The sequence below is a fragment of the Brassica oleracea genome, chromosome C1 (assembly GCF_000695525.1).
Source record: "Brassica oleracea var. oleracea cultivar TO1000 chromosome C1, BOL, whole genome shotgun sequence".
Taxonomy (NCBI): Eukaryota; Viridiplantae; Streptophyta; class Magnoliopsida; order Brassicales; family Brassicaceae; genus Brassica; species Brassica oleracea.
In genome coordinates this window covers 29,846,555-29,863,815 of record NC_027748.1, presented here as the reverse complement: position 1 = coordinate 29,863,815, position 17,261 = coordinate 29,846,555, and the positions used below count along the sequence as shown (strand labels likewise).

Sequence of the window (17,261 nt, the reverse complement as noted above, 5' to 3'; positions counted from 1 at the left end):
TCAAGATTCACATCATCACTTTATTTATCTTATGTAATATTTAAGGAATGTTCTATTAAAAATACAAACATTTTAAACACATAGGCAGATACGCTAAATGACTGAAGAAAGATCATCGCTCTCATTCTATCATCAACAATATTACGAGGATTCTTTAGCAATGGGTTCTACTATGAACATGTCCAAAGACCTAAACTTTACCCTTGCAATGGTGTTCTACTATGAACATGTCCAAAGACCTAATCGACCAAGTTTGCTTCCTGTGAGTCAGGAACGATGATGTCATGCCTCATCATGGCCTTGTAGCATTAAGCAACCCGACCTCCACTGTGCATACAAATCTCAACCAAAGCAGGGGCTTTACCGTAAAACCTCTTGAGATTTCTGGTAAGCGGATTGATACGTATGAGGAGATGAGGTGGCATCCAATGCACGTGAGCACATAACGTTTCACATGGGGAGGATGCTGAGCTGGCTTCTCTCCAACTTGCTACTTACTTTTTCTATTTAAGCGGTTGTTTGCTAGAGAGAAGGGTTATCGAAAGTTTGAGCGAATAATCTGCGAGAAAGAGATGTGATAGAGAGGGATTGGGGATTAGATTTCTGTTGTAATCAGTCTTTTTCATTCAATAAGAACACTTTTCTCTTTAGATCATTGTTTTTACATCTACTCGTAACATATCAAACATAACTTGGAGGAAAGACCTCTTCCACAAGATATTAAACGTAAATATTCTGCATCAGCTCAACCAGGTTGACGAAACCAAGTCATTGTTCTGTTCCATCTGTGTTATTATCACAGCAAGTATATGTGTTATAGGCGGACAAACAATCTTAATCAGCTGTATATATATCTTTATAGGTACTTTAGAATGCAACTTATATGCACAATTGTACTAAAGCTCAATAGTATTTACAAAAAGGTATCTCGAACTATTCTAGCCATTACTCTTGACCCAAGCCGACTCATAATATCCGGCAATACTGTCACAGAGATTCCAGGCAAAACAGGAAGCAGTTCCCGAACAACTTGAGTTACATCTACTACCTGTTTTATGATAATGAACACACACAAGTTCAGCACTCTGGTAATACAGAATTATATGAGAAGGTCCAAGAGAAACTAACCTGATTAGGATTATTCAACATGGAGCTTCTTCCAGTAAGGAACTCGATTACTTTCTGAACATTGTTCAAGATGACTTTGTCTTCTTCTGTTACTGATGGAAGAAGTCCTGCAGGCCTGAAAGGTCCTAGTGATGGTACCATACCGAAAATTGGTGGTGCGTTTCTGAATCCGAAGACCGCCATTGCTTGCACCAGCTGTTCTCTTGTGATTGCATCGATGCCTTTTACTATCTGTTTTCAGTAATCACAACAACTGTCAGAACTGATGACACCATGAATAAGTAGCTCTGAGCTTGTCAACAAGTTAGTTGTCTAGATTCACATTCATTTTTTAATTAGTTTAGCGTATTTTTCTGACAAGGCGAAAAAGGTGGTTAGATTTTGTTAGTAACTACCTCATCCAGTAGAAGCTCGCGGAAGAAGTTTCCTTTCTCGGAAAGCAGAAAAGACAAAGCGACTCTCGTTTGAGCTGGCTGGTTTGGTTGGGATGCACTGGCTGGAAACATGGGAACCAGACTGCTTGTCTGGTTTTGCAGAAGAGCCAGCTCAGCCATGCCCCCGTTCATATCTTCTCCTCCTCCACTTTTGGCTGCTGCAATGAAAGTCTCAAAGGCTTGCATCACATCGATGAATCTCTCAGCATCAAAACCGCCAGTCTTCCCATATATTGTGTAGCGTAAAGCCTCCCTCAGGCGAGGAGATTCATCGGTCAGGAGCCTCTAAGTATTAAAGTAATCACATGAAGACAATAACAATCAGTATTTTGTAAAGGTCCAATGAAAGACGGTGGGTTAGATAAAAGTTACAGAGTTCATATAAAAATACCTGAGCGATATAAGGATAAGCCTCGTCCACAATAGCAAATTCAGGATTCCCGACTAGAGCTATCCCTTCGAGCACACCAATTGCTCTAATTATAAGGGCGAAATAAGGAGGGATTCTGAAAGGATAGTCAAAAGTTATCTGAGCCAAATCTGCAGCCAACTCCTGAAAGTTGATGTTTTTAGCTCCTCCACCTTCAAGTGCCTGGTCAAAAACCTTGGCCAGGACAGGTAATATAGGTGCCAGATTGACCCCATCAGGGATGAAACCAAGTTTGACAAAATCTTTTACTATGGCATCATAATCTCTGTGAATTAAGTGTGCAATGGCTTCAATCATCCCATACTTCTGATCATCAGTCAATTTCGTGACAAGACCTGCCAATGGATAGAAAAATAAAATGTCAACAAAAGGATTTTCTCAGACACAACTGAATGTGACTCTAGAACTAGAATCATTACCGAAATCAAGGATGGCAAGCTTTCCGTCTGGGGTACGGATCATATTTCCAGGATGAGGGTCAGCATGGAAAAAGCCAGTATCAAGCAACTGTAGCACAAAAACAGCACCACTGTTAACAAGAAGAATTCAAATATACAACATTTTCACTTCTTAAAACATGAAAATTGTGTAGATTCTACAATGTAGAATGACCAGAAAACAGCACAGACAGAGTCAAAAAGAAATTGACATGATGAAGTATTTTGGTGGCCAAAAGTTTTGCTTATCTTACAATAGATCTAGTTAAGCAGTGGGTAGACCTGAGGTACACAATGGTCCTACAAGTCCCTGCTTGATAATCATTATACTCACTAGATGAATTTATTGGAATCTATGGCTAAGAACTTGACAATCGATGCTAACTAGGATTGAAACCTGAGAAAGCATATGCTTCCTACATCACTTAGCATAATTGCAGAAGAATCTGAACAAAATAAAAGCTAAGCTCAAGTTCTGCTCTGCAACAAGTATGCAGAAACTGTTACCTGCTTTAGGTAACAAATAACGCCAACATTCACAAGCTCACCAACGTCATTCTCCATACTTTGTGACAGTTTTTCGCCATCAATCCATTGTGTTGTAAGAACCTTCCTTGACGTGTATTTCTCGTAGGTTTTTGGTACAACAACCTGAACCCATCATCAATAGTTGCATGATAAGAAACCATTCCAAAGATGTAACCCACATAAGTACTTTTCAAAGACAAACTTATGATGAGTCGCTTCATATGTAGACAACAAAGAACAAACAAACTGAAATGCCCATTAGAAAAGTCACGAATCGTACTTGTGGGAGATCTTTCTTCATCATTTCTGCAAAATATGTACCATTTTCGCAAAATATGTACCATTTTCTCCCTCGTTAACATAATCCAGCTCCTCAAAAAAGCGAGCAGCCCATTCATCAACCAGTCCAACAACGTCTACTGACACCTGCACGAAAATTCCAACAAAGAAGGTCGAAAGTCATGAAGATGAATGAATGGTGAAGGAGAAAAATAAGTGCATAAGCTGAGCTGTCAGACGAAACCTTGCCTGAGGGAACTTCCGCAGAAACAGACCCAAATTCCGAATCACAAACAAGTCAACAGTCACAGTCTCAAGAACAAAAGGCCTCTGTACTTTCACTGCCACCAGATCCCCGTTTTCCTTTAATCTTCCCTTATACACTTGCCCCAGAGACGCTAAAGAAAAAAGAGACTAACAATAAATCATCTGGAATCAAGTCTACCAAAATGATAAGTTCAAAACTTACCGGCAGCGATTGGGGAAGGAGAGAGCTCTGAGTAAATTTCCTGCCACGGCTTCCCAAGCTCCTCCTCGAGAAGAGCCATTGCTACATCATCAGGAAATGAAGGGACCTTCGAATAAACAAAAAAAAACACCCACATTTAGCTATTCATATTATATGACGACGAATGAAGGAAACAGAAAATTGCAGCATCACACCTTGTCACAAAGCTTCTGAAGTTCTGTCATTGCAGCGGGAGACGAGATATCTGGTCGAATACTCAAAGCTTGCCCAAGTTTAATGTAAGCTGGACCCAGTGAAGTAACAATTTCCCTCAATTCAATCGCCCTAGAAACCTCATTCTGAAAATGATGACAAACTACTACATACATACCCAAAAAACATAAAAATTGAAACTTTTAGCAAACTTATGCTGATCACACACAGACTCATTACCTACCTCTTTGACTTTCTTGTTGATTATATCGACTGCAAGACGGGAGAGAAAGCCGCCAGTGACAGAGAGCAACTGGATAACTCGACTAGCAACAGCACGAGGCCGTTTCCCCCAGTAAGCAGAGATGGTAGCCGGATCATATACCAAAGGCAAGAACTCACTGCTTTCACCAGTCTACACAATTCTGCTAAGTCAAATCACTAAAAAAAGTTCAGCTGAAATTGCGTTAAAATATTTTTAAATTGTCACCTCTACAAGCCTTAGCTGAATACTATCATCCGCGAAAACGGAATCATTCAAGTTCTGGCCACGAAGGCCTCTCATTAACACAGACAACTGCTCGTCTTCTTCCATTTGAGCTCTCACTCTCTTAATCTCTTTCGATACGTCCTTGACTCTCTGTTTAACGATTTGGATGTTTGCAAAATTGATGAGATAGCAATAAAATTGGGACGAGAGGAAGAAAGAATCTTAACCGTGGAGACATTGTTGTTGACTCCTTTTGACGCAGACGACGATGAAGAAGATCCGTTCACGGTGGGGTTCTGTGTGGGTTTGGGATCAGTAGCGACGGCTAAGATCCGCCGAGAGCGATTACGGTGAGGGATCGTGGAGATGAAGGAGCGGCGGGAGTAGACGGAGAATCGGGTTGGTTTGGATCCGCAGTAGACGAGCCTTGGGGATGCTGCTTCCATGGAAAGAGAAGTTTGAGATCTGAGTTTGACTGTGGTGAAGAAGCAGTGGCTCTCTAAGTGGGAGTGTTTGGTATATCAGAGGAAGGTAACGGCAATGGAGGGACCACGTGCCGTAACGACGTTCTTACGAACTTTCTCTGCTAGTCAGATTTTGGTGATTTGTTTCCATTTAATTTTATTCAGGCTTTACGCATTCCTCGGCACAACGATAGATTGTGACAACATCCGCTCGAAGAAAAAACATGGAAAATAGGAAAATAAACTAAAAAGAAAAGAATATGATATGATCATTTAAAAAAAAAACAAAAAAAAAAACAATTCTCACCGGTTATTTTTAAATTTTTATCACAAAAATAGCCTATTTTTATTTTTTAATTTTTAAATATTTATTTTTTATTTTTTTAAAATTTGAAACATTATCATAAAACCTCACATTTTGACTCTAAACCTTAAGTTTAGATTAATTAACCCTTTAATAAAACTTATTTTGGTCATTTTCTTACTTGAGTACTATTTTGTGACAAAAACTTAAGAAGGGTTATTATAGAGAATTTTTCAAAAAAAAAAATATAATATCAGAATTTAGATGACCTGCAAAGGTCCAAACCAATCATTTGTAAATGGGAAAATTGAATAATGTCATCAAAAAATGAGCTATAAAATAAAGATATTGTTGATCAAAAAAGAAAAATAAAGATACTGGAAATGGCGCAAATAAACCCTCATGACAAAGGTGTTAAAATTATTAACAGAAGATCAACATAACTCTATTCAGCTACTCTCTTTATCTCTGGTTCAAACCAGACCACAACCACTGGTCCACTGCTATCAGTTCCAACAACCCATTAAACATTCAACATTCCACTTTAAGTGCACACAAAGTTACTTCTTTTTTTTGGTAAAATAACAAAGTTACGTTTTCCATTGCAAATATAATGTTTTTTTCCAATATCGTGAGACTTTCGAATTAGCAGCGTCTTTTCTTCTATATCATCAACCATTATATTAGCTTAATATATGCTCCCATATATGTGAAAACATTCTGGTGATAGAAAATTTATGTTTTGCTTAAATGTCATAAATCTTCTCTTGTTTTCTTAAAAACAACCTGAGAACAGAGAAGTGAGAAGAACAGTTTGCATGTTGACGTTGTTATAATGTTATTCATCTCTCGCTAAACTCCATTGGCAAGCCACGTCAGAAAAATATAATGACAACATGTAGGATTTATAGCGTTAAATCTTTTTTTTTTTGAGCAAATTTATAGCGTTAAATCTAGACCTTGTGTTTTGAAGATTCCATTACTTTAAAAAGTCGTTTTTCATATACAAAGATCGATCATCAATATAACAAAATTTTCTTTTATCAGATTTCCGATCAGCGGCTAACCTATGTTATATGGGGAGGAGGCAGCTGCCCCCACAAAAATGTAAAAGTAAATATATTTCCATTAGAAACTACAAGTTTTCCATAGCATTGTTAGTTGGTTCCAGTCATCTGTTTGTCCCCTCAAGATCACTGTTCAAATCTTCTCCTAAACTGTTTTTTCCCTTTTATTTATTTATGCCCCCACAATTTTTTTTTTGCTAGATTCACCACTGTTTCCGATAATAAATCCACGTACGTCATGATAAGGTTATGAACACACTCCACAAGGTCTTCAATGTTTTCCTCCTTAATTCCTTACAGTGGCGGACCTACTAAAGCCCAAGGGGGGTCAATTGACACCCCTAAAATAGTCAAAGTAATAAATTTACATAGGATTTACAAGAGAATACGTAGAAGAAATGGTTATTCTATACCCTTTGACACAAGTCCCCATTGACACCTGTTTATATATTTTTTTAGAAAGTTATATATATGTGACACCGGTAAAATAAATCTCATAGGTCCGCCACTGATTCCTTATGTACCTAGCATGACAATCTTTTCAACGGTTCATTTCTCTTTTCCATGTACTTTATAATTAGGTGGAGTTTGCTTCAATATAGCGTGGAATGGACGGTAGTGGTGTGGTAGATTTATTTTTCAGGAAGGAGCTTCCACTAAGCTTTCGTTCTTGTTTGGAAAGCCTCTTGCAATCTCTTTCCAGTTTCAAGGGAAAATGCAGCCAATTTTCATAATAATTATTAAATATTTTACTTTTTCAGGGGTGTTAGGGCACTAGTGTGAATGTCTCATTACCATTGACAGTTCGTTTCACTAGTTTCATTAGTTCATCGTATACTGAGCATACATATTCTCATGGTGAAGAATTCGTGGCTGATGCTGTTCAAAGCAGGGAATTGCAATTGCGCTCAACCAAAGCACAATTTGACAGCACTGCTTTCAGAATTTGAGTTTCTCTAACTAAGGATTAAATTAACATTTGTGTGAACAAACACACAGACGCATTGCCTACAAAGCCAAACCTAAGACGAGTCCTATATGAAACGCCAAAATCTAGAAAAAGTCAATTGCAGTAAAAACTCATATACATTTAGTCTGAACAGAGAGATGTGTGAATGAATGTGATGTTGACTTTATGCCTATTAATACTTTCACAAAACTTTCTACATAGTTTCATATATTGAATGCAACATTATAACAACCGAAACAAATCAACCAAAAGTCGTACATTCTTCAGTTTTTTCGTGTGGCTTTTCTTTGCTTTGCAGTGTTTTCCTCAAAGACTTGCTTCCACCGAGGCTTCCAGCTTTCCTTAGCAACTGTGAGCGCATCCAGCTTCTGCTTCAACCGCTCTAAGATGGCGGGTAAAGCCTTCTTGTGGTCTTCTCTCACAATCTCAGACACATCTCCACGGTATAGCATCTCGATGCATCTGTAGAACTTTACTCCGAGATCTTCCACGCTCATCTCCTTCTTTATAACTTTCTCAGCGCTCTCCATAGCACTTTTAAGAGATTCTATCAACATATCAGTCTCAAACATGTCCTCTTCGCAACCCTCAATTGCTTCTTCGTATTTGCTCAGTTTCTTAGGTTTCGAAGAGCCATTAAATTGCATCACAGCGTACTTGTTGTTCAGTACATGGTTGTCTGAGACAGGACACTGTTCTTCCTCAGGGATAAGCTTATAGCTCGGTGTCACTCGTTCTAATAACCGCCTTGACGTTCTTGCTTTCTTCAGAGACCTCTCAGTTGCCGGTTCCGAGTGAATGATTCTTCTCTTCTTTCCCTCAGAAAGATCTTCTTTAGGGTTCTCATCTATTTTAATCCTAATCCTAATACGGGCTCCGCTCCTCTTCGGTTTCTCATCATCTACTTTAGCCCTCACTGCAGAAACATTGCAACCTCGGATCTCACCTTCGGTGTTACTATGTTTGTGGAACAAAAGAACAACAGACTTGCTTAACACGCTAAGTGTGATTCTCTCGTTATTAAAGGCATCAATCAAGGAAAGTAACGATTTCATCCCCGAGTGATCCAGTTGGTCATCGATCATCTTACTGTAGCTCATGAGTGACTCAGGCGTGAGCCCTAAATTCTCATCGACGGACGCCATGATACACTTCGCAATCGCCTTCAACCTTTCTCTTTCTCACTCTTTTTCGTTTGTGTGTTTCCTCTCTGATTTGTTTCTTAAGTAGAAAAGCTCGAGACAAAACAAAACAAAAAAGGCAATATTCCTAGTCTTTCATTTTCTCTAAGGGGCAAATCTCCAAAATAGCACATTTCTAAGTTTATATCACAAAAATAGCACTCCAAAACTAAAATGACCAAAATAGCACTTTTTTAAGTTTATCCTTTGGAAATTTTAATTTTTTTATTTTTCAAAATTTGAAATCTTATCCCCAAAACTTCATTTCTCAACTCTAAACCCTAAACTCTAAACCCTAAACCCTAAATTTTAAACCCTAAACCCTAAATCCTAAATCCTAAACCCAACCCTTTAACTCTAAACCCTAAACCCAACCCTTTAACTCTAAACCCTAAGTTTATGATTTTTGATAAAACATTAAGTGTTATTTTTGTGATTTTTGACTTTGAGTGCTAGTTTGGAAACAAAAACTTGATTTAGTGTTATTTTTGTCTTTTTTTCTTCTCCAAGCGTGTATCTTTATTTTTATTTTTTATAATTAAACAGTCGGCTTTTTATCCTAATTCAATTCAGGTGGGGTTTTGTTCTTTTAGACATGTCAATTTTGTTCTTTTAATGTTAAAAATTTAAGATAAATTATAAACTGAACCGGAATCGCAATTGGTAATAAACTGAACAAAATTCCTAATAAGATATATTCCTGAAAAAATCCCCGGTAGATTTTGATACGTATTAAAATCATATTAAGTTTGAAATATCAAGTTTTATATAATAAGATATACATTATATGCAACATCTTTGAATAACTCTCAACCTTTTGGTCATATCACAATAAATTGGTGGAGCTTTTTCCAGTTACTGATGAATGAGTTAAAAAGTACTTAAGTTGCAATAATCTATTCATATTCCATGATCAAAAGCTCTTACAAGAAACAAAAGATTACATGAAAATGTCCAAAAGTGTTCTTTATTATTATTATTATTATTATTATTATTATCAGGATTGAGACCCACATATACGTAATAAGAAAATAAATAACAAATAGCGAATGCAACCTTATGTCAATATACACGTAAACACATCCCACTGGTCTTGGCAACAACAAGGTGTCATCCTTCTCTTAAAACATTCAAATAAGACTACTGGTTTCAAATGTGGCCAGTTGAGAAACACGGCTGAGAAGTGAAAATCTTTGTATTAATCGAGCTTCACGTTTGAATATAGGAGCGTGTCCTTCGTCAAAGGCATGTACATAAGGAAGTACACCTGCAACAAACCATGAGAAGCACGGCTGTCAACTCCAACGACTTATAATTTCAATATTCAGCTACAAATCTTTTTTTTTTTACAAACTGTCTGATGATTCTTTAGATAGCAGGGCACTTCAGTAGTAAGATTCAACTCTACATTGGCAGATAAGGAAGGAATCATGTGAACTTACCCCAAGGATAGTTGCAATGAGAAGGATTATTCCAGTTAACCATGCAAGTGTCAGCCTAACAAGAATAACTTGAGCGATTATGGCTCCACTTGGAACTCCCTCTACTTCAGCCATCGACCTTGCATTTGAACGAGAAGAAGACCCAACGCTCAGCAGATTAGCTGATTCTTGGTTTACTCTTTCATCAAGGACGATCACTCCAACAATTTGGCCTGCAACATCCCAAACATTCTTCAACTTACAAACAGAACAGAAAAACTTTCAAGAGGATTATCAAATCAAAGAGACATTTCACCTTTATGAGATGTTTCCAACAGATCGAATAGCTTTGATAGTGTGGCAATCAATACATCCATCCCATTCTTTGCCATACCTTGTCCATACTCCTGTGCTAAAGCCTGTAATTTCCAGAGAGAATATAAAATAATAGCCACAGTGGGGGTTAAGCTGAATAACAAGATGTAGACAGCTTTAATGAAAATATGAATTTAAACAGCAGTAAAGACTAATGCCTACAAGCTCTCCAATTCATTCTTCAAAACTAAGACTCTGGAAAGTAAAAAAAAAATCACATACACACAGAAGAAATGACAAATAAAAGCCCTTACATCGATACCGCCAAAGCGTCCAACTGTTAATTCAGCAAGATCATGAGATAAATCCTCATGAAAATTGACTGCTCGTCTGATATTCTTATATAGTTCCAAAAGGTTCAAAGCGAATTTCCTCTCTGCTTCCTGCCAATGGTAGGTAACAAAAGTCAAAAGCCTTGTTCAAACAGAGATCAAAATATCTACAAGCAATTCATATATATAGCATTTCATGGAAATATCACCTTTTCCAAATGGAACTCAACGTTAGCCGCATCAGCCAGAGGGATACTCAGCAATCCATTCAATGGTTCAGCAGAGCCAGCAACGTATGATCCACCCAACCAAGATGCCTATGGATAATATTAGCCCACATAGTGGTCACATTAAAATGAAAAAAGACAGGTAATATTGTTTGCACTTGTATACTCACAAACTCGTTCATGTCTTTGTCAGTCGCATCAGATGAGGGTTCATTGACAGACACAACATCTACTTCACTTTCTGCAGAATTTAGAAAAGATTAACGTCATATATTCAAAGAAAGACTTAAACCCAAATGAAGAAAACTAGAAACTATTCATGCTTATCAGATAGTTCTGCTACTCAAGCTATCACGGCACCTGGAAGTTCAATATCAGCTTTGTAAAAATCAGAACTGATACTGCCTCTTACGGCATTTCCCAAGAAAGAATGACTAGGTAAGGTTTCCACAAGCGCATCTGCAAGTAACAAAAAACAAACACTTGAATGTTTTTTTAGAATTAAAAGAATTTGGCTTAAGCTTTCCAATGTATTATTTGCATACCATCAGCTCCAGCGATTTCTAGTACAAAAGCAGCACGAGGCCTCTCGAATGGATTAGGTTTTAGAATCTTGTTCAGCTGCAACAACAACACAAAAAAAGAATGATCAAGTAACAGAACTTTAACCAAGAATATAAACTTAGAAAAATTAGTAGAGTAGTAAAAAAAAAAAAAAACCTTGGATGAGCCATCAGCTGTTAAAGTAGACGGAGGTGCAAAACCCAACAAGGCAGACACTGATGCAGATACTTCAGAAAGGGACATGGGAAGCGCCTGTCGGATTTCATATCAAAATAAAAATGTGGTTAACTACCACTTGTTTCTAGCCCAAACGCTCCAAAAATAATGATTCAATGAGTTGGTAGATAAAAATTAATACAAACATGAATATGGAATAAGTCTGGCAAGAGCAACAAAAAACAAAATAAGATGGAAATCCGTTCCACTTTAGACCAAACAATAGAGATCTCATCAACAGATCTTCTAACAAAGACCAATGTGGAAGTAACCAGGAAGAGGAAAGTCGTATCCTTTCAATATCCAAAACGCTAGATTCCACATGTCTGGGACGAACAAAAAGTCGTAAAGAGGCAATGGGCAATGATTACCTGCTCTGATGGTGGACGAAGGTATTGGTTGTTGGATCCATCAATGAAGAAAACAGAGCAACTGGCTTCACCCTATCAATCCAATTCATCAAAAATTAAAAAAAAAGTCAAGAGATCCGCAATTCTGTGGGAAACAAATGATGGAAAAGATTCGGGAGAGTGAGAAAACAACCTTGAAATTAAGGGTGAGAAGTAGAGATACGATCAATATGTAGAAATATTGCATCTTTTATGAAGAAAGAGAGATCGGAGTTTCTCTGGCGGAGATTTTAATGGAAGGAGACGGAGACGGAGACGGAGACGGAGACGTAAGATTACAGGATCGAATGTGGTAGACACACACCTTTGCCTCTATACGGTGTTGTATTCTATACAGTCCAAATATCGGTCCAATCCGGTATTCGGTTCGGTTCATGTGATAAATGGGATGGTCGGTAAGTGCTGTGACTTTTATTTTTTGGCTTTAGAATAAAAGTTGTTGATTTTATTGTTGTAGCCGTAGATTAATTATTTACAGACACTAAATATAAGGGTTTTCTGCAAAAAAACCCTCAATGTGGTTTTTTTTTGCAAATTAATCCGCGAACTCAAAAACCCACGGGTCAACCCTCCAAGTGCCAGTCAAACCGCAATATAACCCTCTGCCGTATTTATGTGTATTTAACTGTGTATAATTTTAACATTTTTTCAATACTAGGTCGTTTTGGCGCTAATTTTTTAATGAAAAAAATATGTTGAACTCGTGGTTTGAAATTTGAACCTTAAATACCATGTGCATGCTATATAACCATCTCGGCCAACAAATATATTTGTTTACTTAACAAACGCAATTATATAGATTTCTAAAACGAAATGACCTTGTTTTTCTCGGACATGGGAGCTTGCGTAAATGCACAATGAAGGTGGGGTTCAACAAATTTTTTTCATTAAAAAATTAGCGCCAAAATGACCTAGTATTGAAAAAATGTTAAAATTATACACAGTCAAATACACATAAATATGGCCGAGGGTTATATTGCGGTTTGACTGGCACTTGGAGGGTTGACCCGTGGGTTTTTGAGTTCGCGGATTAATTTGCAAAAAAAAACCACATTGAGGGTTTTTTTGTAGAAAACCCTAAATATAAAGCTCTAGAAAAATTGATTTCCAAAGATATTTTGTTTCTTATTTTAGTTTTTATGGTTGTAGCTTTAATTTTTTTTTAAAGCATGATTGGTAAACTAAAATGGATGTAGAAAAAAATAAGCTGTGGAAAGCACTCACAACACTTACCAATCACCCCCATAACTTTTTAAAACTAAGGCGCCGAAGATGCAAATTGATGTTCGTTTTGTACATATACGTCCAGATCGATCATCCGACTGAATTTTTAAAAACTCTTGTTGGTGCATTTGGATGCGGATACATTTAGTTCAATCCAAAATGTTAAATGTCAAAACACATTTTTTCTGCAAAAAATATTTTTCCGCTAAAAACGTAAAAAAGTGTTTTTCTCACCAAAACCGCAAAACACATTTTCTCGCCAAAACAACATTTTCCCGTCAAACCCGCAAAAATGCACTTTTTCGTCAAACACACATTTTCCATCAAAACCGCAAAAATGCATTTTTTCGTCAAAACACATTTTCCGTCAAAACCACCAATAGGTAGTTCCCGCCAAAACAGTAAAAACACAAGTTTCCCGCCAAAACCGTAAAAAACGTATTTTGCTGCCAAAACCACAAAAACGCATTTTTTCGTCAAAACACATTTTTCGCAAAAACCGTAAAAATTATTTTTCGCCAAAACTGTAAAAATGCTACTTTCCCGTCAAAAATTTAAAAAATATATTTTAGTCATTTCATTAATAAGCCCACCGGGATGCAGATGCAAGTTAAAAAAATAATAAAAAAACAAACAAACATAGTTGCATTCAGATGATTCATCTGGATGCATAGACGAAATGAAGAAACAAACAATACCAAGATGGAGCATCTCGATAAGGCATCTAGATGGACCATCTGGATGCATCTTCCAAATGTACAAACGAACTGGGTCCCAATCATATACTGTATTAAAATATTAATTGTGCAAACATATTCGGAGAGAACATGCATTCACTTTTCATTTTTTGGGGTTCTGTAATTTTAATTTTCTAAGAATATGTCAGAACATTTTTTTGTTCACCAAATTTTCATTAAACCAGAAACATAAACTGGCCTCAGGCCCATTAGGTTCAGCCCACTCATGGGTCCATTACAGAAGATCTGTTTAGGGTGGCTTTTGCTAAGGCATCAGCTTCACTGTTAAACACGCGAGATACAAAAGAGAAAGTGATATCGACAAAACGAGAGGAGATCTTTTGGATATCTTTCACAATACCATAGATCTCTGGGTTCTGGATGTCGTTGTTGATGGCTTTAATTAGCGTTTGGTTGTCAGACAGCATCTTGTCAGACAGCATCTGGAGATCCGAGATTTCCATCGCTTCTGCGGAGATGATTCCCGATCGTAGGGCTAGGGCTTCTGCGATCAATGGGCTGGAGACAAAGTCCTAGGTTGTGGCTCCTCTGTGTTTGCAGATTCCCGATGCATCTGTGAGAATCCAAGCTAGCCCTGCTTTGTTCGATCCTTTGTCCCATGTGGCGTCCGATTTGCAAACCATTATCGTATTTCTTTCGGGTTGGTGCTGATTCAAATTGGGTTGGTTCTCTGCGCGTTTTGGTATTTGATCCTTCAGTCCTTGCGCGAGTCCCCATTCCTGCGCTGATCGTATTGCCCTCGTCGCCGTTTCCTCTAGCGTAGAGAGTTGGTCCTCGAAGATTAGTGTGTTGCGAGCAATCCACAACGCCCAACAAACCCAGGGGAGGATGTTTCCTGAGACTCCTGATGGTGGCAAGCAGACAGCTTTACGAAATTTGATGATTGCGTCTTTGAAGTTTCTGACTGTTGCGATCGACATTCCTCTGTGTAAGGGGATTAGCTCCCATACCCTTTGTGCGAAGGGGCAGAAGAAGAATGTATGCATAGCAGTTTCAACATCTTTACATCTTTTACAAACCGCTTCTGAGTTAATGCCTATGTGTTGCAGGTGAACTCTCAATGGAAGAGCGTTCTGAACTATTAACCAGAGAAACATTCTCATTTTGGGAGAGAAGTTGTCTCCTCTCCATATATCTTTGATCCAGTCGAAGCTATTGGGATCTGCTGGTCCAGGATTTGCTTCTCCCATAGAGGCTGTAAAATAACCCGACTTGGAAGAGTATATACCTGACTTTGCTGCTTGCCAAATATACGTATATGTTGCTCCTGTCTCGCTTGGCCTAATGCATTTGACTCTGTCCGCAACCAGAGGTATGAACTCTTTTAGTCTTGATTCATTCCACTTCATTTCAGATGTTAGTAGATCAGATACGCGAAGGCCCATTCCTGTCTCTGGTACTGGCCCATAGATTTTGATGTTCTCTTGTAGTGTTATCCATGAGTCATTCCACACTTTAGTATCCTCTCCATTCCCTATAACTCTCCCCACGTTTCCTTTTAATAAGTCTCTGCCGTGTAGTATACTCCTCCAGCCATGTGAGCACACCGCGGGGGTTTGGGCTTCGAGAAAAGATGTTTTGTGACAATATTTTCTAGCAGTATCCGAGCTAATAGACAGTCAGGGGCCGTTAGGATTCTCCATGCATGTTTAGCTAGGAGCGCTTGGTTGAATAGCTGTATATCTCGGAGTCCTAGGCCTCCCCCCGCTTATGGTTTAGTCATTTTGCTCCATGCTATCCAACACATCTTTTTGGTGTTGTTTAGAGAGGCATCCCACCAGAAGTGGGTTAAGACTGACTGTATTCGTTTGCACAGACTTGCAGGGATTTCAAAGCAAGACAATGGATATGTTGGGATGGAAAGCATGACTGATTTGAGCATAGTTAGTTTCCCCACCTTGGATAGTCATCTCGTTGACCAGCTAGAAGCTCTCTGTCTGATTCGGTCTACAATGGAAGTAAACATATCTCGCTTCTTCCTGCCAAAATACTCTTGTAGTCCAAGGTACTTACCCGTTCTCCCTTCTTTATCAATGCCCAGTAGATTTTTTGCTGCGTTTTTCTTGTCTTCTGGTGTTTTGCTTGAGAATGTGATTGATGATTTCTCCGAATTGATCTTTTGGCCAGAGGCCTTCTCATAGTCAAGGAGGATGGACTTCAGTTTAGAACAGCTTTCGGGGGAAGCATTGCAGAATAACATAGTGTCATCCGCGAATAAGAGGTGGTTCACCCTCGGACTTCCACGTGCTACACGAATCCCCTGTAAGGTTCCATCTCTCTATGCCTTACTGCATAGGCCCGATAGTACCTGTCCGCATAAGATGAAAAGATAGTGAGATAGGGGGTCTCCCTGTCTTATTCCTCTGTGTGGTTTAACTGACCCTAGTACTGTCTCATTGATTAGATAGGAATAGGAAACCGTTGAGACACATTGTAGGATCCAGTTAGTCCATTTGTCGTGGAAGCCTAGTCTCTGTAGAACTTGCTCTATAAATTTCCATTCAATGCGGTCATATACTTTAGACATATCTGTCTTGACAGCCATGGTGTCAGAACTATAACCAAATTTTTGTTTCTATTTGGTTTAGGTTAAAACTATGTCCAAAAAAGAAAAAATGACTAAAACATGTTTTTTTAAAAAAAAATTAATTTTTTTTTTAATTAAATTTGATACCGCACAACTAACTCTAAACTCTAAGTTTAAATTAGTTAATCCTAAAGCATGCATATTTACCATTTAATATTAAAAAAATTAGTCATTTATTTTTTAAGTACTATTTTTATGAAAATAAATTAAAAAGTACTTAGCAATTTCTTTTCTAACAAATGTTTCACTTCTAACGGGATTTGGGTCGGTTATAATGGTTATTGGGTAGAAAATGTTTAAACTCGTCTAACGGTTCAAAACGTAAAGTGTAAAAGTGAAATTTGATCTTCTTTCTTGGGTTTGAAAAAAATATCGTATGGTTTAATTCAATTCGGTTTCCTTTTAGCGATTTTCTAATCCAGCACTTGCCTCCTAATTGAAAAGGACAGTTAAAGAACAACAGCTACTTATCTGGCAAATCATAAAACTGGTCCGGGTTTTATTGGAACTGGTGCCAAAATCATAAAGGGGCAGCTCGGTGACACAGTGAAGATGGAGATGCAGTAACAATTGTGATTCCCACCAACATGGAGATTCCCTTTATAAGTTTTCAACAAGCTTCAGATCTGTTTCAGCTTCTCCCTCTTCTTCATCCTTTGATCGTTTAAATGATTCTAAGCTCCCAAAAACACCACTGTTTCATCCTAAAGAGAGAAGAAGATGCCTAGGCCTGGTCCAAGACCTTACGAGTGTGTGAAACGAGCTTGGCATAGCGATCGTCACCAACCCATTCGAGGTTCCATCATCAGCCAGATCTTCAGGTTTACTGCCCCC

The 17,261-nt window shown here is 38.0% G+C and overlaps 3 protein-coding genes and 1 pseudogene across 3 annotated transcripts in view; 1 reads left to right on the top strand and 3 right to left on the bottom strand.

Annotated features, from left to right (window-relative positions):
• Positions 1–692: 692 nt before the first annotated feature.
• On the bottom strand, positions 693–4,833 carry LOC106312019 (annotated as a pseudogene).
• A 2,622-nt stretch (positions 4,834–7,455) lies between these two features.
• On the bottom strand, positions 7,456–8,337 carry LOC106337063 (paired amphipathic helix protein Sin3-like 2). Its single transcript, XM_013776087.1, has one exon. The coding sequence runs from the start codon at positions 8,335–8,337 to the stop codon at positions 7,456–7,458; it is 882 nt and encodes a 293-aa protein (XP_013631541.1).
• Positions 8,338–9,323: 986 nt separating this feature from the next.
• Positions 9,324–12,157, bottom strand: LOC106323652. The gene is made up of 11 exons (XM_013761741.1): positions 11,992–12,157; positions 11,820–11,891; positions 11,389–11,484; positions 11,214–11,289; positions 11,029–11,127; positions 10,839–10,909; positions 10,651–10,758; positions 10,424–10,552; positions 10,111–10,213; positions 9,816–10,027; positions 9,324–9,640 (listed from the first exon to the last, which is right to left on the bottom strand). The coding sequence occupies exons 1-11, from the start codon at positions 12,043–12,045 to the stop codon at positions 9,572–9,574; spliced, it is 1,089 nt and encodes a 362-aa protein (XP_013617195.1). The 5' UTR covers positions 12,046–12,157; the 3' UTR covers positions 9,324–9,571.
• A 4,990-nt stretch (positions 12,158–17,147) lies between these two features.
• LOC106303607 overlaps positions 17,148–17,261 on the top strand; it is a 1,367-nt gene continuing 1,253 nt past the window's right edge. Inside the window, exon 1 of the mRNA XM_013739897.1 lies at positions 17,148–17,248. Within this exon, the coding sequence (XP_013595351.1) occupies positions 17,148–17,248 (101 nt within the window). The remainder of the gene's footprint in view (positions 17,249–17,261) is intronic.